Below are 20,698 nucleotides of genomic sequence, written 5' to 3'. Positions count from 1 at the left end.
CTTGAGAAACCTGTATGCAGGTCAGGAAGCAACAGTTAGAACTGGACATGGAACAACAGACTGATTCCAAATAGGAAAAGGAGTACATCAAGGTTGTATATTGTCACCTTGCTTATTTAACTTCTGTGCAGAGTACATCATGAGAAATGCTGGGCTGGAAGAAGCACAAGCTGAAATGAAGATTGCCGGGAGAAATATCAATAACCTCAGATATGCAGATGACACTACCCTTATGGCAGAAAGTGAAGAAGAACTAAGAGCCTCTTGAAGAAAGTGAAAGAGAAGAGTGAAAAAGTTGGCTTAAAGCTCAACATTCAGAAAACTAAGATCATGGCATCTGGTCCCATCACTTCAGGCAAATAGATGGGGAAACAGTGGAAAGAGTGGCTGACTTTATTTTTGGGGGCTCCAAAATCACCGCAGATGGTGATTGCAGCCATGAAATTAAAAGACGCTTACTCCTTGGCAGGAAGTTATGACTAACCTAGATAGCATATTAAAAAGCAGAGGTTTTTGCCAACAAAAGTCTGTCTAGTCAAGGCTATGGTTTTTCCACTGGTCAGGTATGGATGTGAGAGTTGGACTATAAAGAAAGCTGAGCGCAGAAGAATTGATGTTTTTGAGCTGTGATGTTGGAGAAGACTCTTGAGGGTCCCTTGGACTGCAAGGAGATCCAACCAATTCACCCTAAAGGAGATCAGTCCTGGGTGTTCACTGGAAGGACTGATGTTGAAGCTGAAACTCCAATACTTTGGTCACCTGTTGCGAAGAGCTGACTCATTTGAAAAGACCCTGATGCTGGGAAAGATTGAGGGCAGGAGGAGAAGGGGACAACAGAGGATGAGATGGTTGGATGGCATCACCTACTCGATGGACATGGGTTTGGGTAGACTCCAGGAGTTGGTGATGGACAGGGAGGCCTGGTGTGCTGCGGTTCATGGGATTGCCAAGAGTTGGACACGACTCTCTGACTGAACTGAACTGAACTGAAAACAGAGTGTTTTAAACAAGGGGATTTATTAGTTCATATAACTAAAAAAAATCCATAGGTAGGTCAACCTTTAGGTGTTTAATAGAGAAGTTGATGATATTATCAAGCCTTAGTTTTGTTCTCCTGTGTTTTTCTCAGTCTGTCTTCTGTGTATCTTCTTTAGCTTTAAGCTCAGGTGTTTCGTTTGCTGATTGGCCCACCTTAGACCCTTATCCTATCTTTGGAGACTTAAATTTGGAGTCTGCTTCCCTAGAACCATGTAGATCCTGAAAAATAAATAATTTTGAGAAAGGAACAGCAAGTTATTAGAGTTCAACTTTGAATGTTAAAGTAGGAATATAGCTCCTTATTTCTTAGTAGTCCATGAAGACATTGATTTACGTAAATTTACACTTGATTCTTCTGCTTTTCAGTATTTATTAAATACCTCCTCCGTGCATGGTACTTATTGTTCTAGGCAGTAAGATACAGTATCTCATGGAGCTAACACTGTAGTGGAAAGAGACCTAGAACTGAAAAATTAAAAGCGATAACTGATATTTTTTAAAAATTGATTAATGGGGTAGGATTGCTGATAGGAGTTAGAGGAGGCTTCTTTGAGGAAGTGACATTTGTGCAAGAACCTTAGTGATGAAAAGAAAACGTGTATGTAAACATCAAGGTGAAGAGCATTCCCAGCAGAGGAAACAACAAAGGTACTGAGATGGAAACAGTGAAATTTTAAAGAATAGGAAGAGAACCAAAATGTCTCAAGAACACTGAATGTGTGAGAAAAGATGTGAGATGAGGAGAAATGGATATAAAAGTAGATATGGTAAGGAATACAGATTGTGTTTTCTTTTTAAGTAAACACATCAATGAATATGATCCTCTGATAGGCAAGTTATGTTCAATGTAACCTATTTAAGAAGTGAGAGAAATATGCACTGTATTTTAGGGAGATCACCATTTACAAAATTAATTTGTAAGTATAGCCCTATGTCTAAACTTTAAAGGGAACCCATCTCTTCAGTAGTTCTTTTTTTACCAGTCACCTTTATTGTGTAACTGGAGATAGAAATTCTGATATATACATGACCTTGACTCATTTGTAAAATGCTCAAACATGCACAATCACTTCACTTTTGAAACCTTGGTACAAAATATTTTATATCAATTAAAAATGTATCCTGTTTTCTTCTAGGCAACCTTAAATATCATTCATAGTGTTGTTCTCTCAGTTCTTGACAAAAACCAAAGGACTAGAGAATTGGAAGAGATTTCACAACAGAAAAATGCTGCAAAAGATAATTCACTAGACACAGAAGTGGCTTATTTAATCCATGAAGGCATGTTTATAAGTGATGCATTCAGTGAGAGTGAATTAACACCTATAGCCATAGATACTACCTCTCAGAGAAATGCATCTCCAAATAGTGAGCCCTGCAGCAGTGATTCTGTATCCGAACCAGAATGTACTACTGATTCTTCATCCAGCAAAGAGCAGATATCATCATCTGTTACTCCAGGAGCTGTGGATATTATGTGAGTATGGTGACTGTTGCCAGATTAACAAGACCTTGAGTCATCTTATTAATGGTTTAAATAAGACTGATTATTCAGTTTATTGAAAAACCATATATAGTTCGGGCTTTTGGAATTTAACAAAAATAAATTTTATGAAACATATATTTTTGAAAATTTATGGATGGTAAGGAGGTGAGTTTTGGAAATAATTGAGAATTATAGAATTTTAAGTCCGAGAAGAAACCATTTAATTAAATACCTTTAATTTGGAGAGTTTAGATGGCTTATTTAAAGTCATTAGTGGCAGAACCTGTCCTGGAACTCAGGTCAGTATTTCCTTGGTTATGTTTCTTTCTTTTACTGTATCACTTTTGTATATAGTAAAGATGTATTTGGTTTACAATTTTCAGTTGTTCAAAGGCATGAGTTTCCAAGTGGGTCACACTGTCTTTTTAAATATTACTTTTTAAAACTTATTTTGAAATAATTTCAGATTTACAGAAAAGTTGCCAGAATTATTAAAAAAAACCTCTACCCTTCACCTTGCTTCCCCAGTTAAGTCTATATCACATTGCCCTCTTTCTCCCTTTCTCGCTTTCTTTCTGTCTCTCCTTTCTTTGTCTCTCATGTTAAAATTTTTGCTCAGTCATTTGACAGTAGATTTCAGACTTGATGTCCCAAATACTTTAGCATATATTTCCTAAATACAATAACACTTTCTAATAACTGCAGTATACTAGTGAAAATCAAGAGAACACTGATCAGTTATTACCATCCAATCCATACACTCCATTAAGTGTTTTGAATAGAAAGAACAAAAGCAAAATAAAGCCAATAAAATCTTTCTGGTCCGAGAACATCATTTATATTTTGTAATTATTAAGAGTAATAGCAACTCAGTATTTTTGTTCATTTTGATAAAAGTCAGATTATGGCCTAGGATCTTATTAGGTTGCAGTTATAGTGTAGAGTCAACTATAACACCTCCCCTCCCCACTATCAATCAAGCAAACCCTGAACTACCTATAAATAAAAATATTTTTTTCTCTGTTTAGGCTTATATTTTCACATATATTGATTAGGGTTCAGTCTAAAACTGCTGTTAAAAGAGATGTTAAAACATACATAGTTTAAGCAATATATTAATAGAATTACCACTCAAGTGAAGAGACAGAACATTACCAGGTCTTTTTTTTTTTTCCTAATTTTATTTTATTTTTAAACTTTACATAATTGTATTAGTTTTGTCAAATATCAAAATGAATCCGCCACAGGTATACATGTGTTCCCCATTCTGAACCCTCCTCCCTCCTCCCCCCCCATACCATCCCTCTGGGTCATCCCAGTGCACTAGCCCCAAGCATCCAGTATCGTGCATCGAACCTGGACTGGCAACTCGTTTCTTACATGATATTTTACATGTTTCAATGCCATTCTCCCAAATCTTCCCACCCTCTCCCTCTTCCACAGAGTCCATAAGACTGTTCTATACATCAGTGTCTCTTTTGCTGTCTCGTACACCGGGTTATTGTTACCATCTTTCTAAATTCCATATATATGTGTTAGTATACTGTATTTATGTTTTTCCTTCTGGCTTACTTCACTCTGTATAATAGGCTCCAGTTTCATCCACCTCATTAGAACTGATTCAAATGTATTCTTTTTAATGCCTGAGTAATACTCCATTGTGTATATGTACCAGGTCTTTTGAAGCACCGTATTGCCACTGTGCTTTCACTTTTTCCCAAAGGAAACCATTAAAACCATTGATTTTTCCAGGTTTTAAATTTTTATATAAATGGAACCATTGAATTATGGTCTTTAGTCTCTAATTTCTTTCATTTCCCATTATATTTGTGATATTTTTCTAAGCTGCTTTTTCTAAGTTTATTTGTATATAGATGTTCTACTTTCTGACTGCACAACAGTGTGTGTATCATTCTGCTGTTCATGAAGTTTGGATTATTTTCAGTTTGTTGTGACTATTCTTGTAGATGTCTTTGGTGTACATGTTATAAGTATTTCTGTTGAATATATACCTAAAAATAAGTATGTGAATAGTCAATTTAACTAAAGCCAAATAATTTCCCAAAGTGATTGTATGCCTTTACAGTCCTATCAGCTGTGTAGAAGCATTCCTGTCTCTCCACATCTTCATTCATTTGGTGTTGTCAGTCTTTCACATGTTAGTAAAACATTTTGGTAGGTCACAGGTGTAATAGTTTAAATTTCTATTTCCCTGATGATTGGTAAGAGGACACTTTTCATATATTTACTGGCTGTTTGAATATCCTCTTGTGGAGTACTTATAAATCCTTTGCCCACTTCTCTCTTGGTTTGCCTTTTATTTCTTACTGATTATGGGAGTTCTTTATGTAGCCTCAACACAGCCCTTTGTCAGTTGGTCCATGATGCAAATGCCTTCTCCCACTCTGTGGGCTGGCTTTTCACTTATTGGGGTCTTTTGTGAACAAGAGTTCTTAACTTTAATATAATCTTATGATTCATTCTTTCCTTTAATGGTTTATGTTTTTTTGTGTGTCCTATTGAAGAAAATCTTTCACTACCCTAAGACTTTGATGATAGTCTCTTGCTTTTTTCTGGAAGATTTGTTGATGTCCCTTGCACATTTAGATCCACAACGTATCTGAAATTGATTTTTGTGTGTTGTGTGAGGTTATTTTCTTTTTTCCCATGTAGATATCTTTTTGACCTCACACCATTTATTGAAAAGACTGTCTTACCCATTGCTATATAGTACCACTCTTGCCTTAAATTAAATATTCATATATAAATGAGTCTGTTTCTAGACTCTGTTTTGTTCAGTTGTCTGTCTTAGCACCAGTACCATTAAGTAAGATTATATTAGTTATATCTTTTTAATTAGCCTTTATATCTGATAATTTCTCCTACCTTTTATTGTTCTCCCAAGATGCCTTAGATGTTACAAATCTGTATATATTTTAGCTTTGTTAGCTCTCTTGTTACTGTCACATAAACTTTTCATATTTTTCCTTTCTATTTAAGAGCACAATTCAGAATTTGCAATCCCACATTCTAGTGGCTAGAATATTTTCACATGTCTATATATTGCTGTAAGAGAGGCTTGAGAAATAGTGTATAGCTTGTTGGCTATTTGATAGCTAAAACTGTTACTGTGGCAGAAGAGAGAAGAGATATTAAAAGATAGCTGGAAAATGTGCCCATACTATTTGGGATTCCTTTAAATAAAATGCAGTCTCAGATTTTAACCCACCCCTCCCACCTCCATTGTGGCTCACTATGCACTTTAGAGCTTCTCTGGCTTTCCACAATGACGTGCTCCCATAGCATGATTACAGAGCATATATAAATTGTTCCTTCTATGTTTCATAGGTATATAAATGTCTGGAAGCTACCCATTTTCCATTGCCAAAGGGGCAATGGATTGATTGAATATATTTATACATTTAACCCCAACTAGTTCTTCCCTGTGTCAAGTGTTTTCTCAGTATGTAATTGTGTCACAGATATAGGACATGCAGAAATGATGTCTGATTTTTGTATCTTTTTTAGTGATAGATTTTCCTTGTTTTCTTACATTATCAAAATAACCTACAACTTTGTAAGTTTATTGCAATGTAAATATGGGCACAAAAGAGGAAATAATTTCCCAGGCAGGAAATGGGAAAGAAAAAATAATGGATGGGATTAGAAACTATTGTAGATTTTAAAAACTTTTTAGTTTTAAATTGTGGTTAAAAAAACACATGCAGTTTATCATCCTAGCCATTTCTAAGTGCACAGTTCAGCAGTGGTAAATATATTCACATAGTTGTACAACCACTCTCGAGATCTTTTTCTTCTTGCAAATCTGAAACCCTGTGCACATTAAACAGTAACTCCCCATGTCCTCCCCTACCAGTCCCCTGGCAACTACCCTTTTACTTTGTATCTCTATGAGTTCAGTGACTCTAAGTACTTCATATAAGTGGAATCATACACTGTTTGTCCTTTTGAGACGGTCTTATTTTGTTTAGCATAATGTCTTTAGGGGTGTCCCAGGTGGCGCTAGTGGTAAAGATCCCGCCTGATAATGCAGGAGACTCGGGTTCAATCCCTGGGTAGGAACTATCCCCTGGAGGAGGAAATGGCAGTCCACTCTAGTATTCTTGCCTGGAGAATCCAGGGACAGAGGAGCCTGGTGGGCTATAGTCCATTGGTTCCCAAGAGTCAGACAGGACTGAGCGACTAAGCACAGAGATGTCTTTAAGTTTCATCTATATTGTAACATGTCAGAATTTCCTTCTTTTTTTGAAACTGAATGCTATTCCATTGTAGGTATATACCACATTTTACCCATTTATCTGTCAGTGGACTCTTGGATTGCTTCCATCGCTTGCTCTTCTAAATAGTGCTACTGTGAACATGAGTGTGCAAATACCTCTTTGAGATCCTGCTTTCAACTGTTTTGTATATGTAACCAGACACTGGTTCGTGTCTGTGAGCAGCTTTTTGTTTTTCCTGTCAACAGTAAAGAGATCCAATTAGACTTAAAATTTTAAAAATCTTTTTTAAAAGCAAAATTACAAATAATCAAATAATTTATGAAGCTCAAACTTCCCAGCTTTATGGGAAGTGGTACTGAAATAGCACTTTGGCTGTTTATAGAAGTAAATGTTGGAAGAGAGGAAGCTTAGCAGGTTAGAAATAGAATTAGACTAATTCTGGGTTCTAGTCTCATGCTTTTAACCTTGTGACCTTGGGTAGATCACCTAAACTTTCAAGATTCAGTATCCTCATCTGTTAAGTAGGAGTTTATCTGTCTGCCTCAGAGTGTGAGAACCAAGTTAAGATACTGTATCTGAAAGTGTTTTAAAAATATTAATCCCTCTATTATTTTAAACACTAGTAAATAAACTTAATGACATAACTTTAAAGGATAGCAGGTAATAACTTTCTTCAATACCTTAACCCAGTGGTTTGCCTCAAATTAATAGACATCACATCCTCTTTGAAATGTCTTTGAAAGTTGTTGTTCTTTGGTCACCAAGTAGTGTCTGGCTCTTTTACAACCCCATGGACAGTAGCCTGTCAGGTTTCTCTGTCCATGGTATTTCCCAGGTGAGAATACTGGAGTGGGTTGACATTTCCTTCTCCAGGGGATCTTCCCAATCCAGGAAACAAACCCACGTCTCCTGCATTGACAGACAGATTCTTTACTACTAAGCCACCATGTAGAAAAATTATGCTAAGGCACTTCACTTTAACACTAAGCTGAATTTTTGGCACAAAATCAGTGGTCTTTATATACTCTCTTGGGTGGGGGGCAATGCATAAAAAGACAAAAAGTCTTTACATTTCTTCCTCAAAATTGGAGTAAATGCATTACATATTATAAATACTCCTATTTAATTGTAAGTTCCTTAAGAAAACATATTCCCTCCAGTGTCTAGTACTTAAATACAATAAATGCTTAAGAAATATTAGTTCAGTTGATCTAACTGTTAATAGTCATTCATAATTATAAGCAAAAAGCGGGCCTGTTTGTTCCTTCCTTCCATTTCTTTCCTCTTCCTTCCACTATGTCATCCTGGGCAACCTGTGCACAACCTGCCATAGCTATGACCTTGAAACTAATATTTTGTTTTGTTTGTTTTTTGCTATAGTTTTTTCAGAATTTCCAGTCAGAGTCTGAATTAAGTATTAAAAATACTATAGCAGAGAGAGATTATTCAAGATTAGGGAAAAATTTATTTGTACTATCTGAACTTGCTTATATGATGCCCTGCCACAAAATTAAAACTGTATGATACATCAAAACAGATTTTTCCCTTAAATGTAAATTTTATAGCTTTTTGTTTTTTATTGGTATGTCATCTGTGGAGATCAGTGTGTTCATAACTTTTCTTGACTTAATCTTTTTTGTCATTTTCAGGGTCAATGAAGATGTGAAATTAAGTGACTTAGAGCTAGGAAAGCTGGCAAATAATATCCAGGAGTTATTATATAGTGCCTCAGATATATGCCATGATCGAGCCGTCAAATTTCTCATGTCAAGAGCAAAGGTTATTTGTTAAAGTTTAGATATTTTTTACATAGTAAAATTACTTTGAAAATCTAGAGTATATCCTTGCTTGTATCCCTATATTCTGCATAATGCATATTTTTAACACTTAATAAGGTACTGGTGTGATCTGTTAGGGAGGTGCTGAAATGCAAAATAATCCAAATAAAAGAAATAGTAAACCTTGAGCTTGAATTTCAAATAAATGATTAAAAGACTTAATAAATATTTGAAATTAATATGCAGTTTTTATACATATATATGTGTATTACTAACCAAATAATTTATTAAGAAAATTAGTTGTTCTCCAGTATTATGAAAATTGTGTAGTATGACCTGAATTTATTTGAGTTACTTTATCTTAAAGGGATCAGAATAAAATTTAGACATCTTAAACTTTCAATGCTTGATTTCTGGGACTAATGTATTGGGAAATTTCATTATAAATTATCTTAAAATAATTTTTAGGAATTAGTATAAGTATTATAAAGTAATTAATGTTGTTTAAGTTAGTTTTATAGCTGTTCCATATTTTGTATTATACTAACTCATGAATATTATGTTATCTTTAAAATTTAGGATGGTTTTCTTGAGAAGCTAAATTCTACGGAATTCATATCACTTTCCAGATTAATGGAAACATTCATTTTAGAAACTGAACAGATATGTGGAAGAAAAAGCATGTCATTACTTGGAGCACTTCAGAGCCAAGCAAATAAATTTGTAAATAGGTTTCATGAAGAGAGAAAAACCAAACTCAGGTATTATTACCATGTCCATTCTGTTCATTTTTTTCCTCCTTTTCTTTATAAAACACAGTTATATTTAAAAGAGGAAACTTCATTGATTGGCCAATTAAAAGCCCTGACAGTTGTTTTTCTTTTTAATTATAGACATTGTGTAATTAAAATCACCATTTCTTGGCTTTTGAAAATGGAGTTAGGATGTTTATTTCCATGAAAGTACTTATCCTGATAGACTGACTTTTGCTTTCCCACTCAAAGTGAAGTTAATTATGTTTTACCATTCTTCTTGACTAGGCTAAGAGATATAAAAAGGAAAATATTTCCTGAAATTATTTGTACTATTTATGAATGACCTCAGTTTATTAAGCTGTTCAGCACTTTTTTTTTTTATTTTATTTTACAATATTGTATTGGTTTTGCCATACATCAACATGAATCCACCACGGGTGTACACATGTTCCCCATCCTGAACCCCACTCCCACCTCTCTCCCCATACCATCCCTCTGGGTCATCCCAGTGCACCAGCCCCAAGCTTCCTGTATCCTGCATTGAGCCTGGACTGGCGATTCGTTTCTTATATGATATTATACACGTTTCCATGCCATTCTCCCAAATCATCCCCCCGCCCCTCTCCCACAGAGTCCAAAAGACTGTTCTATACATCTGTGTCTCTTTTGCTGTCTCGCATACAGGGTTGTCGTTACCATCTTTCTAAATTCCATATATATGCATTAGTATACTGTATTTGGTGTTTTTTCTGGCTTACTTCACTCAGTATAATAGGCTCCAGTTTCATCCATCTCATTAGAACTGATCCAAATGTATTCTTTTTAATGGCTGAGTAATACTCCATTGTGTATATGTACCACAGCTTTCTTATCCATTCATCTGCTGATGGACATCTAGGTTGCTTCCATGTCCTGGCTATTATAAACAGTGCTGCGATGAACATTGGGGTACACGTGTCTCTTTCAATCAGTTCAATGTTCAGCATTTTTAAAAGTCTCACGTACTAGCAACAGCTAATGACCGTTACTGTTTAGAAAGTCAAATGCCTTGTACTGCATGGGCTTTACTTGAATTTAACTAAGATACACGTAGTTTTAAATATGTAAGTCTTAAGTACTCACTTGACTTTTCCTTTTCTTTTCACCCTAGGAGATAGGGTTGAAATATTATTAAAGTTTATATTTTTACTTTTGAATAGCCTTCTCTTAGACAATGAACGCTGGAAGCAAGCTGATGTTCCTGCAGAATTTCAGGATCTTGTTGATTCTATATCACATGGAAAGATTGCTTTACCTGAAAAAAAATCAGGGGGTATGTATACTCTTTCACACATTCTGTTTCAATTTTATATTGTTTGTTCATTTTGTAAGAGTGCTTAATATTTTTTTAATTGATAGTGCCTCTTGGAAACCTTAGAACTCATATCCCAGCTTAGTTAGTAAGTAGTTGATTTGAAAAGTATGTGGCAATTTATAATAATTTTAAATATTTATTGAATATTAACCATATTCCAAACATTGGACCAAGTGCTTTACATGCATTTACTCTCCCAACAACCTATGATAAAGATAATGTTGTTACCTTGTTTAATATTGAAGAGGCATGAGACTGCCAGGGGTTAAGGAATTTGGTATAAATGAAGATCTGTGATTTGAAACCAACTTTATGTAATTTTATAGCTGTGTTCTTAACCACTGTTCTATATTGTTTAGAGAATTGTTTAGACACTGGTAAGTGTCTACTATGTGTCAGATACTGAGACAGATAAAGGTATAATTTTACTTTAAAAGGGCTAAGTCTAATGAAAAATATATTTATTAGCAATCATAAGTAAGGTAGTCTTGATATGATAGAGAAAAACAAAATGTAAAGAACCATAGAAAAAGAAAATTATGCAGGAGACTACAGAGGAAGGGCAGGGAGGCAGGACAATCTAGAAGACAGAAGTTAAAAAATTAGAGTTTCAAGAAGAAAATTGTCATTGGTATTAAATATCAATCAGGTTTCTTGTGAAAGATACACAATGGCTAGAAATATTTTTGTATGTGAGTTAAAGTGTAATACCAGGATGCATTGTAGTTATGAAGTTCTTGAATGTTTTTAATGGAGGAGGCAGTTGCACTTTCAGTTTTTATGCATTTAATGAAAATTTAATATTTTTACATAGAAATATTTAAAAATTGTATACTGTACCATAAAATGCAACTGTATTGCAAGAGAAAGACTGATAGTAACCACTTGTTTGACACACAGGAGATCATTTGCAGTCTTTTTAATTCAGTGGCCTGATAGAGCCAGATTGTAGTTCACTGCTGAGTAATTCAGAAGGTAAGGAAGGGTAGACGAGTGTAAGGCTACCTTTTCAAACAGGCCTTTCAAGTTTGGCCCTGAGGGGAAAGTAAATGATGAAGTGGCAGCTAGAGACACAAGAGCTATTAGAGAGACTATTACCTTTAAATGCACTTAGGGAATTGAGAGAAGAATTTTAAGAGAAACTGAATTATATTTTTATGCTTAATAAAAGAGGAAGAAAGTTGATTTAAAATAAGAGTGACATAGAGTGATTGTAGGGGTAGGACCCCTGGAATTGAATCCACAGTTCAAGAGAGGGGCTCCCTCTGCCCACTGTAACGAGAGGGGGTGAGGAACAGGTGAAAATTAGAGTAATTCCAATCCAGTCGAGAGAGAAATTGAAGAAATCAAGTAAATTTCTGTTGTTTAGTGACCATTTTTAGTAGATAACAGTGTTGGGTGGTGGTCACAATTTTTAAATTGATTGTATGATATTAGCAAAGCAAAAGTGTTTAAGTGGCAAAGACTGAAAGAAAAATAAGACACTGATCATTCTAAATCACAAACTTAAAATTATAGGACTTATTACCCATCTGTTCTTTCAAGCTGTGTTTGATTGGAGTTCACTATCCTGAACACATTCCAATTTTGAATTAAAATCATAACTCTAAAAGTGACCAATTTATCATGTGTTTTTCCCACAGAGTGAACTATTTATTTTCACTTCCTCTTTGTAGGATACAGACAGTAGAAAGTTTCTCTTACAAACCCTGCTCTGTCTTTTGTTTTTCTCTGACCAGGAAGAAAGTATATGCTATTAGAAATTCATTTATATTTTACTAGTTCATGCAAAGTGAAGGATCCTGGGTTATATTCATTCACCTATCATCCATTTATTGAGTTACTAAATACTTATCAAGGCATTGGGGAGATGAAATTTAACAGATAGCAGTAAATATTAATTTAGTGCTTACCCGCTGCGAGACAGTTTGTTCTAAGCACTTTACATTGTTATCTCATTTACAGGTCCATGAGCTGTAGTATTCCCATTTAACAGATATGGAAACTGAGGCACAAATAGGTCAAGCAACATACCTAAGGTTACATGGCTAGAAAGTGGTAGAACTGGGATCCAACATCCAACTGCAGGCAGACTGATGTTAGGGCCCCTTTTTAACTACTGTGCTAAGTCACTTCTCTGCAGTATTGAGTGTTGGTTAAGACACAACCCCTGTCCTCAAGAAACTTTAATCTGACATATAGAGTGAACTGTGATTAGAAATTATATCACACTGAATTTCTTTACTTGAAAGAAATGAGGATGTAGATATTTAATGTCTTAGAACATAGGGACTTGAAACTTAGGGAATCATTATGACTGACTTGCCCATGGTACTCTGTTTAATAGGCTGATTCAAGACAGTAATCCAGTCCACTGTTCTTTTCACCTCAACATACTGAATTCTGTTTTTTAATGATAAAAAATACCATTACTGAAAATAAAGTAACTTTTGGATAAAGATCATAAAAACTAAATATATAATCTCTCCACTGAATTTACGTATTAACTAGTATTCTAAAGATTATAATAAAGAAAACCAGTTGAAATGCTAGTTATGTCTTTCCAGATTAATAACACTCTTCTTCTTTTACTTCTTATCAGTCATCTGCCATGTACCAGACCTAGAGGATAGCCAGTTTGTAAGCATTATCTCTTTCACTGACAACTACACTTAAAGATAGATATCGTTGTCTATGTTTAATGGATACAGATACTGAGACTCAAAAGAAGTAATTGGTCCGAAGTCATTTATCCAGTAATTGGTAATACTGGAACTCAAATTCAAATTTCTCCGATTCCAAATCCAATATACTTTACTTACTTTGTGCTAAATTGTTTTCCAAGAAGTAGGTTTATTTGCAAAAATGAGGTCGTTCCAGGCCTTAAATAGGAACTTTTTCAGTTTTTTTCCTAGTTTAAATTTTTTATACAGTATTTTGTTTCATCTTATACCCATGTCTCTTCATTTGCTTTAACTTTCTAGCTACAGAAGAAAGAAAACCAGCTGAAGTTCTTACTGTTGAGGGGCAACAGTATGCTGTTGTTGGGTGAGTGACACATTTTTCTTTATTAGTTGAGTCAAGTATTTAAAATATAGGTCTTCTAGTTACCGCTTGATGTAAACTAGAAATTTTAGATTAACAATTGTAAATCTTACAAAGAATTTTAAATAAATTTTATGGATTCCTTTTTATTTTGTAGTATTCTGTATCCATTAGAGACTACACTGGCTAAACAAAAAAGGGGTTGGTTGATTTTTCTCATACCACAAGAACTTTGAGGTACATCCAGGGGTGCTACAGTGGCTCTCTGCTGTAAATGTCTCAGGCTCTTCCTGTCTTTTTTACCTGCAACTTTTCTTGGTGTGCAATGTGCAGCTTATTGAAGTTGTGAGCTCTGGAGTCAAACTGCTTAGGTTTGAATCCCAACAACTCTGTTACTTTGTGACTTTGGGCAAGTTACTCTGTGTGCCTTAGTTTCCTTCTTTGTAAAACAAAATGTGGGAAATAGTACTGTACTTAGAATTATTGTGAAACAGAATTATTGTGAAAATTACTGTAAAACATCTTGCACAGTTCTAGTTCACCTAACAAGAAGTTGATAGTTGTTGGTAGTTATTTCCATTACCATCATTTGTCATTAGGTCTTTTATTCTTTTACCAATAACAGTATTTCAAATTCAAGTTAACTAAGAAAAATATAAATTCCAGTGTTGTTTGTCTAGGACTATATGCCTTTTATTAATAGATACTTAAGATAATATCTTCATATACTTTCATAACAATAGTTTAGGTATTTTCATATATGTGATCTTATTTGATCTCTCCAACCACACTATAAAATAGACATTTCAGGTATTATTGTTCCCTTTCTATGGTTAAGAGAATTGGAGCTTAGAAGTTTAAGTATTTAATATAAAATTACCCACATGGAGCCAGAATTAGAAGCAAAATCTAGCTCCCATTATCTATATCATAATTCTTTGTCACTTTTCTTCTTTGTTTCTTGTCACTAAATGAGTCTTTTCTGACATAGCCATCCCCTCCAGGAAGAATGAATGATCCTTGCCTTGTAACTCTGTGTGCCTCTATCATGGCTCTTTCTGCAGTGTAGTAGAGTTATTTATTTGTGTATGTATCTCCCTGGTTATTATCTGAATTCCTCAAAGATGGGGATCATTTACCATTTTAATTTTCTTGGCACCTAATAAGCACTCAATTAGTGTGAATAGAATTTATGCTTTTTCTCAACTTGTATATTCTCCAAAACTCCAAAGTACAACCATTGTAAGCTAAAGCTTCCATTCCTTTCTTTTCTGGAATTCTTTTCCATTTCTAGTAGGATAAAACTTTTTTCAACCTCACTGTAATTTTAGTCCTTTGATCTAATTGTCATTTATTTCCTTAATTACCCATTGCAATTGGTCCTCTGTATCCGCAGGTTCTGTATCCCACTAACCAGCATGTAGAACCCATGGATATAGAGGGAAGACTTTACTATGCCATTTTATATAAAGGACTTGAGCATGCATGGGGTTTTGATATTCACGGGGTATCCTGGAACCAGTCCCCTGTGGATACTGAGGAAGGACTGTGTCTTGTTACTCTTCCCTTACTTAATGGAAATGGTCCCCTCTAGCTATCTGTCTTTCTTGCTCTTTAAGCTAAGAGACTACTGTCAAAAAGCTGAACTCTCTGGCTAAAGGGGAAGTACTGTATATTCAGCAAGAAGATTACAAACGATAGCAATGGACTCCTGCCCAGTAAAGCAGACTCTAGGATTATGCATGGAGAGTAATGTATGGTCTAACAATTAAGCTGTTATAAAGGCTAGATAGTCTCCTCCTTGAAGCACTGCTGTCTCTCCTTCAGACTTTTATAAAACATTATTTTACATGGATCACTCATTTCTCAGAATCTCATTGAATTTAGATGTCCTGTAATGAATGGGTGTTTCCCCCTTAATTTCAACCTTATTTAACCTCCCAGTAGTGTCTCTTTTCAGCTTGTGACATATCTTGCTAATGAGCTGATAACTTTCTCATCTTTGGAAAATCTTTTGTGACTTACCAGTAAGCTTCTTAGGAGATACATTGTTCTCAGAAGCCACAATTTCTCTTTTATCTCACTAAGAAAATCTGGACTAGGCCCTTCTTAATTCAACATCTATGATAACCTGCTACATAATCAGAAACACTGCTTAAACTTTTTTCAGTGTTGGCCAAGGATTTTTAAATTGGCCAAGGAATGGGATACCTGCCTTACTGAAAAGACTTACTTATTGCAAGTGTCACAGAGAGAGTGATGTGCTCATAAGCACAAAATTTAAGGAAGTACCCTTTCTCAGTGTCATGAAAGTGCATGCCCTGCAGTTGCACAGCCTTGAAACTGAGTGCCTTCTTAATTTTACACCCTAGAGGTTTTCTGTTACCTTACTCTAGTCCCTACTTGCTCTACTTATAGGTAAAACACATCATTGAACAGTTGCCAAGATCAGTATTGATTTTTGTATGTGAAATCAGTTCGATTTTTCTTGTTTTGAGTGCCTACTGGTTCATCTCTCTCTCTCTTTTTTTGGGGGGGGGTAGAACTGTATTGCTGTTGATAAGAATTATCCTTGAATATTGCCAGTGTGTGGATAATATCCCATCTGTTACTACTGACATGCTCACTCGTCTATCAGACTTATTGAAGGTATGTATGATTTCACTTTTATGGAAAAATAGTTGGAAGAAGTAATACATTAGGGTGTGAGTAATCTTCCAACTCTTAAGACATTTCAAGGTCATGGTATCTTTAAGACATTAATTTTGTGACATTTGGCTGTGGTTGATTCACAACATATTATTTGAAGGCCACCTGCTTCCTTCTCACTCAACATTTAGTGATTCCTCATTACATCTATAGAGTTGTTAATGACCTTGGAGACAGGAGATGATTTGTTCGTTAGGTGCTGAACATGACTGAGGCCACTTAGGTCAAAAAACCTGGACTGGTTTCAAATGTGCATGGAAGGAATTCACTGAACTTTACAAAATTCATCTCACTAAGGTTAGAGATTTTTCTTTAAATCATTCTTTCAGAACCATTGATGTGAAGTGAAACTGTGGTGATAGTTTTATTCAGCCATTTCATATTAACAGATATTTTAAACTCCTAGATAGAGAAAAGGCTTTATTTTTTCAAATACCTAATCTATCAATTAATTCTATCCCAAAGTTGTCATATTTTAGTCCAGAAAGATTTTGTTACCCTTTTGAAAATAGGACTATCCAATTACAAAGACTAAAACAACGAGTTTTATGATTGCAAATTCAAGATTAATTTTTGAACAACTGATTTTTTAGAATTTCTCAACTTTTTTCATACCAGACTGTAAATACTATTATTGGGAAACACCCCCTTTTTTTTTTCTGTCATTACATAAACAAATCCTAATTGCTCCTACTAGAAAAATTCATTTGGTCCTTGCATAAGAGGAAAGAGGAATGTATTATTAGAATTAACACATTGCCAGCATATAAAGTATAGTTTTTAATAAATTGTTGGTTTTTTTCTCTTCCTTCCTTTGTTAGTACTTCAATTCAAGAAGTTGCCAGTTAGTTCTTGGAGCTGGTGCACTGCAAGTTGTTGGACTAAAAACAATAACTACAAAAAATTTGGGTATGGATTCTTGCATTTAATTCACATGCTGAGGCATTTCAGTGATGTCACTATAGTTAGGTTTTTATTATACGTGGTGTTTTTGTGCCTCTAACCAAAGGCTCTAAAAGTAGCAGTTCTACTTTACTTTTTTTATGTATTGCCATAATTGAAAAATAACTTCTGGAGAAATGTTACAAGGAATTTTTAGTCTAATAAATGTAAGTTACTACAAGTTACACTACTGTTAAAAAAAATGTTAAAATATAATATGTATTAAGTACATAAGTGTGTATGGGGTGAAAGGTATCAATGTCACGAGAATCAGTTGTCCCCTTAGCTTCCTCATGCCATTCTACCCACAGCTTGAGTCCATTGGGAAAATTAGCATAATTCATTACATCATTCAGTACCAAATGATTGTCTTAAACAAAATGAAATATGTTGCTTTCTGTCACTGTGTTCTCCATTTATGTAATAAACTTGGGTCGTCTGTAGAAAATTGATTTTTTACATAATTTGATAGGTAATTGAAGTCAGCTAATACCTTTTTTTCCTCCATGATATGTCCATCTCCTGGATCTTCAGCTCTTTCTTCACGCTGTTTGCAGTTAATTGTGCACTACATTCCTGTGATCCGGGCTCATTTTGAAGCTCGACTGCAACCTAAGCAATACAGTATGCTTAGGCATTTTGATCATATCACTAAGGTATCTTTTCATGTATTTTCTCCTGGAGTTTCATAAATTTAACTCCTTAATTGTTAAGTATTTTAGATGTATCCCAGGTCTTTAATGTACAATGTTATTTCTCATTATAGGACTACCATGACCACATAGCTGAAATATCAGCTAAGCTTGTAGCGATAATGGATAGCTTATTTGACAAGCTGTTATCTAAGGTAATGATTTATGGAAATTATTAAGCTTTGCTTAAAGGCGTTGTGACTTTTCACAGTTAGTTCTAACAAGTCAAAATTCTTCAGGATATAGGGAAAAACTCGAATGTTCAGATCACCCAAATAGTTTATCTTCATTTCCTAAGGGATTTGAGGATAGGGATGAGGGAAGATGATTCCCCTCATGATGAGAGAGACCCTTTATAGAAGTAATTTTATATTAGCTGTATTGAAAATTATGTATTTTCCTCAAAAAATATTTTAGTTTGAAAGCCTTCCAGAGATAGAATTAAGAAAATAAAGATCAAAATAGGGAAAAAATTGAATTATTTGTGATAAAGGTGTTACTTTATTTTTTAGGCTAAAAAGCAGAGCCTGAAGTGCTGGGTTATTTCCATCATAGATATTCAGTTTCCGTATTTGTTTCTTATTTGCTTCCCATTCTAAATAGGTCATTAAAAGTAGCTCTGTTTTCTAAAGAATTCTTAATTACACGGGGAAAGTATCTTCAGAAAAATGTCACTTAATCAGGCCTAGTCACTTTTGACCTATCTCTCACTCTTTACTTTCCCTAAATTATTCTGTACATGTTTTAGAGAAAAAGCAAAAATCTCATAACTTGAGAGTTTGAAGCTTTGTTTAGTTTATACTTTTGCCCCAGAGCATTTTTCGAGTAAACTCATAAAGCAAGGCTCTTTGATATGCTTTTCCTTCTACTTGGATCCTTCAAATTCTGAGATGGCAAGAGCAGCAGACACATAAAAATTATAAAAAGACAAGATAAAGTGGTGCCCATTAACACACAAATCTTTGAAGTTGACAGTGAGAAAGGAGTGATTGGAAAATAAGATTGTGTTTATTTAATGTTTAGTTCTCAAACATTTTGGTCATAGGACCCCCTTTACATTCTTAAAAATAATTGAGGACCCCTAAATAGCTTTTGTTTATGCAGATATAGCTATCAGTGAGTACCATATTAGAAATTAAAACTAAAAAGATTTAAAACTCATCTAGAAAAATGGTACTGATGAACCTATTTGCAGGGCAATAATAGAGACACAGATGTCGAGAACGGATTTGACACAGTGGGGAAAGGAGAGGGTGGGATGAATTGAGAGTAACATTGAAATATATACATTACCATCTGTGAAATAGATAGTTGGTAGGAAGTTGTGATATAGCTCAGGGAGCTCAGCTCTGTGACAGCTCTGTGTCAGCTCTGTGACAACCTGGGAAGGGTGGGATAGGGGTTTCGGGGGGAAGCTCAGGAGGAAAGGGATATATGTATGTAGATGGCTGATTCATGTTGTTATATGGCAGAAATCAGCACAACATTGTGGAGAAATTATCCTCCAATTTAAAATAAAAAAATTTTTTAAAAAGAATACATAAACACACTGAACTAGACTTCAGAATTACATCACATATCACCTAAAAATTTCCAATATTCAATCATGAGAGTTTGAAAGTGAATTATATTAATCTTACTATTACTATGAACATGGTTCTTGTCTCATATATTCCCTGAAAGAGCTTCTGACTCCCAGGAATCTCCAGACTGCACTTTGAGTAACTCTGGCATAGTTAGTAGATAACATATATGCTTTATGCTTCTCCTTTAAGAAACTTAAGGAATTTACAGTTGTGTGCAGACATACCTATATTATGCCCTCTAAATTACTAGTTTTGTGTAGAGAAAAATTATTGTTTAGAAATTCTCTGTCTTCTTCATGGTTGTGAAATGCAAACTAAATTCAAAAGCAGTTCCATTCCACCAGTTTCCTTTTTGATATATGACATTCTTCTCTGTGCCAAAAGTCAATGAATAATGCATGTAACTACCCTAAGAAGTTTACCATCTAATACAGCAAAGGACTTAACACCTAACAATGTAGACTAAAGTGAAAGTAAAAGTGTTAGTCATTCAGTCCAACTCTTTGTGACCCCATGAACTGCAGCCTGCCAGGCTCTTCTGTCCATGGAATTCTACAGGCAAGAATACTGGAGTGGGTTGCCATGTCCTACTTCAGGGGATCTTCCTGACCTAGGGATAGAACCCAGATCTCCTGCATTGCAGGAAGATTCTTACCATCTGAGCCACCAGGGTGATAATGTAGAGTGAGGTAAATGTTAAATAGTGAGACTAATAATGAACTGGGGAATAGAATGAAGCAAATCCCAAAAAATGCTGGTACTCTTAAAACCTTTTCTTTATTCTATCAGGTCATCCAGAGTTTTTGAACAAGAACTGGGACTATGGCTAGACTTTTTCCTGTAACAGTTTATTGCATTATTTTTGGTAAAGAAAAATAAAGAAAATAATGTAATGGAGTTCCATATATTTATCACGTGTATTTAACCATCATTAACATTTTTCTTTTTTTGTTGAAATATTTTGTGGTTAATTTGAGGCCCTGTAACATTTCATCCCTAAGTACTTAAGAATATATATTTCTAAAAACTTAGGGAGGGATACTTTTTTATATAATCACATGACTATATCAAA

At 34.7% G+C, this 20,698-nt stretch overlaps 1 protein-coding gene across 4 annotated transcripts in view; it reads left to right on the top strand.

Moving 5' to 3' along the window:
• The window catches only part of VPS54 (vacuolar protein sorting 54 homolog (S. cerevisiae)), a 102,345-nt gene that overhangs the window by 65,245 nt on the left and 16,402 nt on the right, over nucleotides 1–20,698 (top strand). For 2 of the 4 annotated variants that reach the window (XM_010863311.1, XM_010863310.1), the window contains exons 12-20: nucleotides 2,175–2,515; nucleotides 8,415–8,544; nucleotides 9,123–9,304; nucleotides 10,498–10,610; nucleotides 13,637–13,700; nucleotides 16,241–16,346; nucleotides 17,228–17,315; nucleotides 17,883–18,004; nucleotides 18,115–18,195. In XM_010863311.1, the coding sequence (XP_010861613.1) occupies nucleotides 2,175–2,515; nucleotides 8,415–8,544; nucleotides 9,123–9,304; nucleotides 10,498–10,610; nucleotides 13,637–13,700; nucleotides 16,241–16,346; nucleotides 17,228–17,315; nucleotides 17,883–18,004; nucleotides 18,115–18,195 (1,227 nt within the window). Of the gene's footprint in view, nucleotides 1–2,174; nucleotides 2,516–8,414; nucleotides 8,545–9,122; nucleotides 9,305–10,497; nucleotides 10,611–13,636; nucleotides 13,701–16,240; nucleotides 16,347–16,602; nucleotides 17,316–17,882; nucleotides 18,005–18,114; nucleotides 18,196–20,698 lie in introns of those variants that run through there. The other 2 variants (XR_827307.1, XM_010863312.1) reach the window with 2 other exon arrangements.

This window comes from Bison bison, unplaced genomic scaffold, assembly GCF_000754665.1.
Source record: "Bison bison bison isolate TAMUID 2011002044 unplaced genomic scaffold, Bison_UMD1.0 scf7180017864489, whole genome shotgun sequence".
Classification (NCBI taxonomy): Eukaryota; Metazoa; Chordata; class Mammalia; order Artiodactyla; family Bovidae; genus Bison; species Bison bison.
This window is presented reverse-complemented; position numbering and strand designations above follow the sequence as displayed.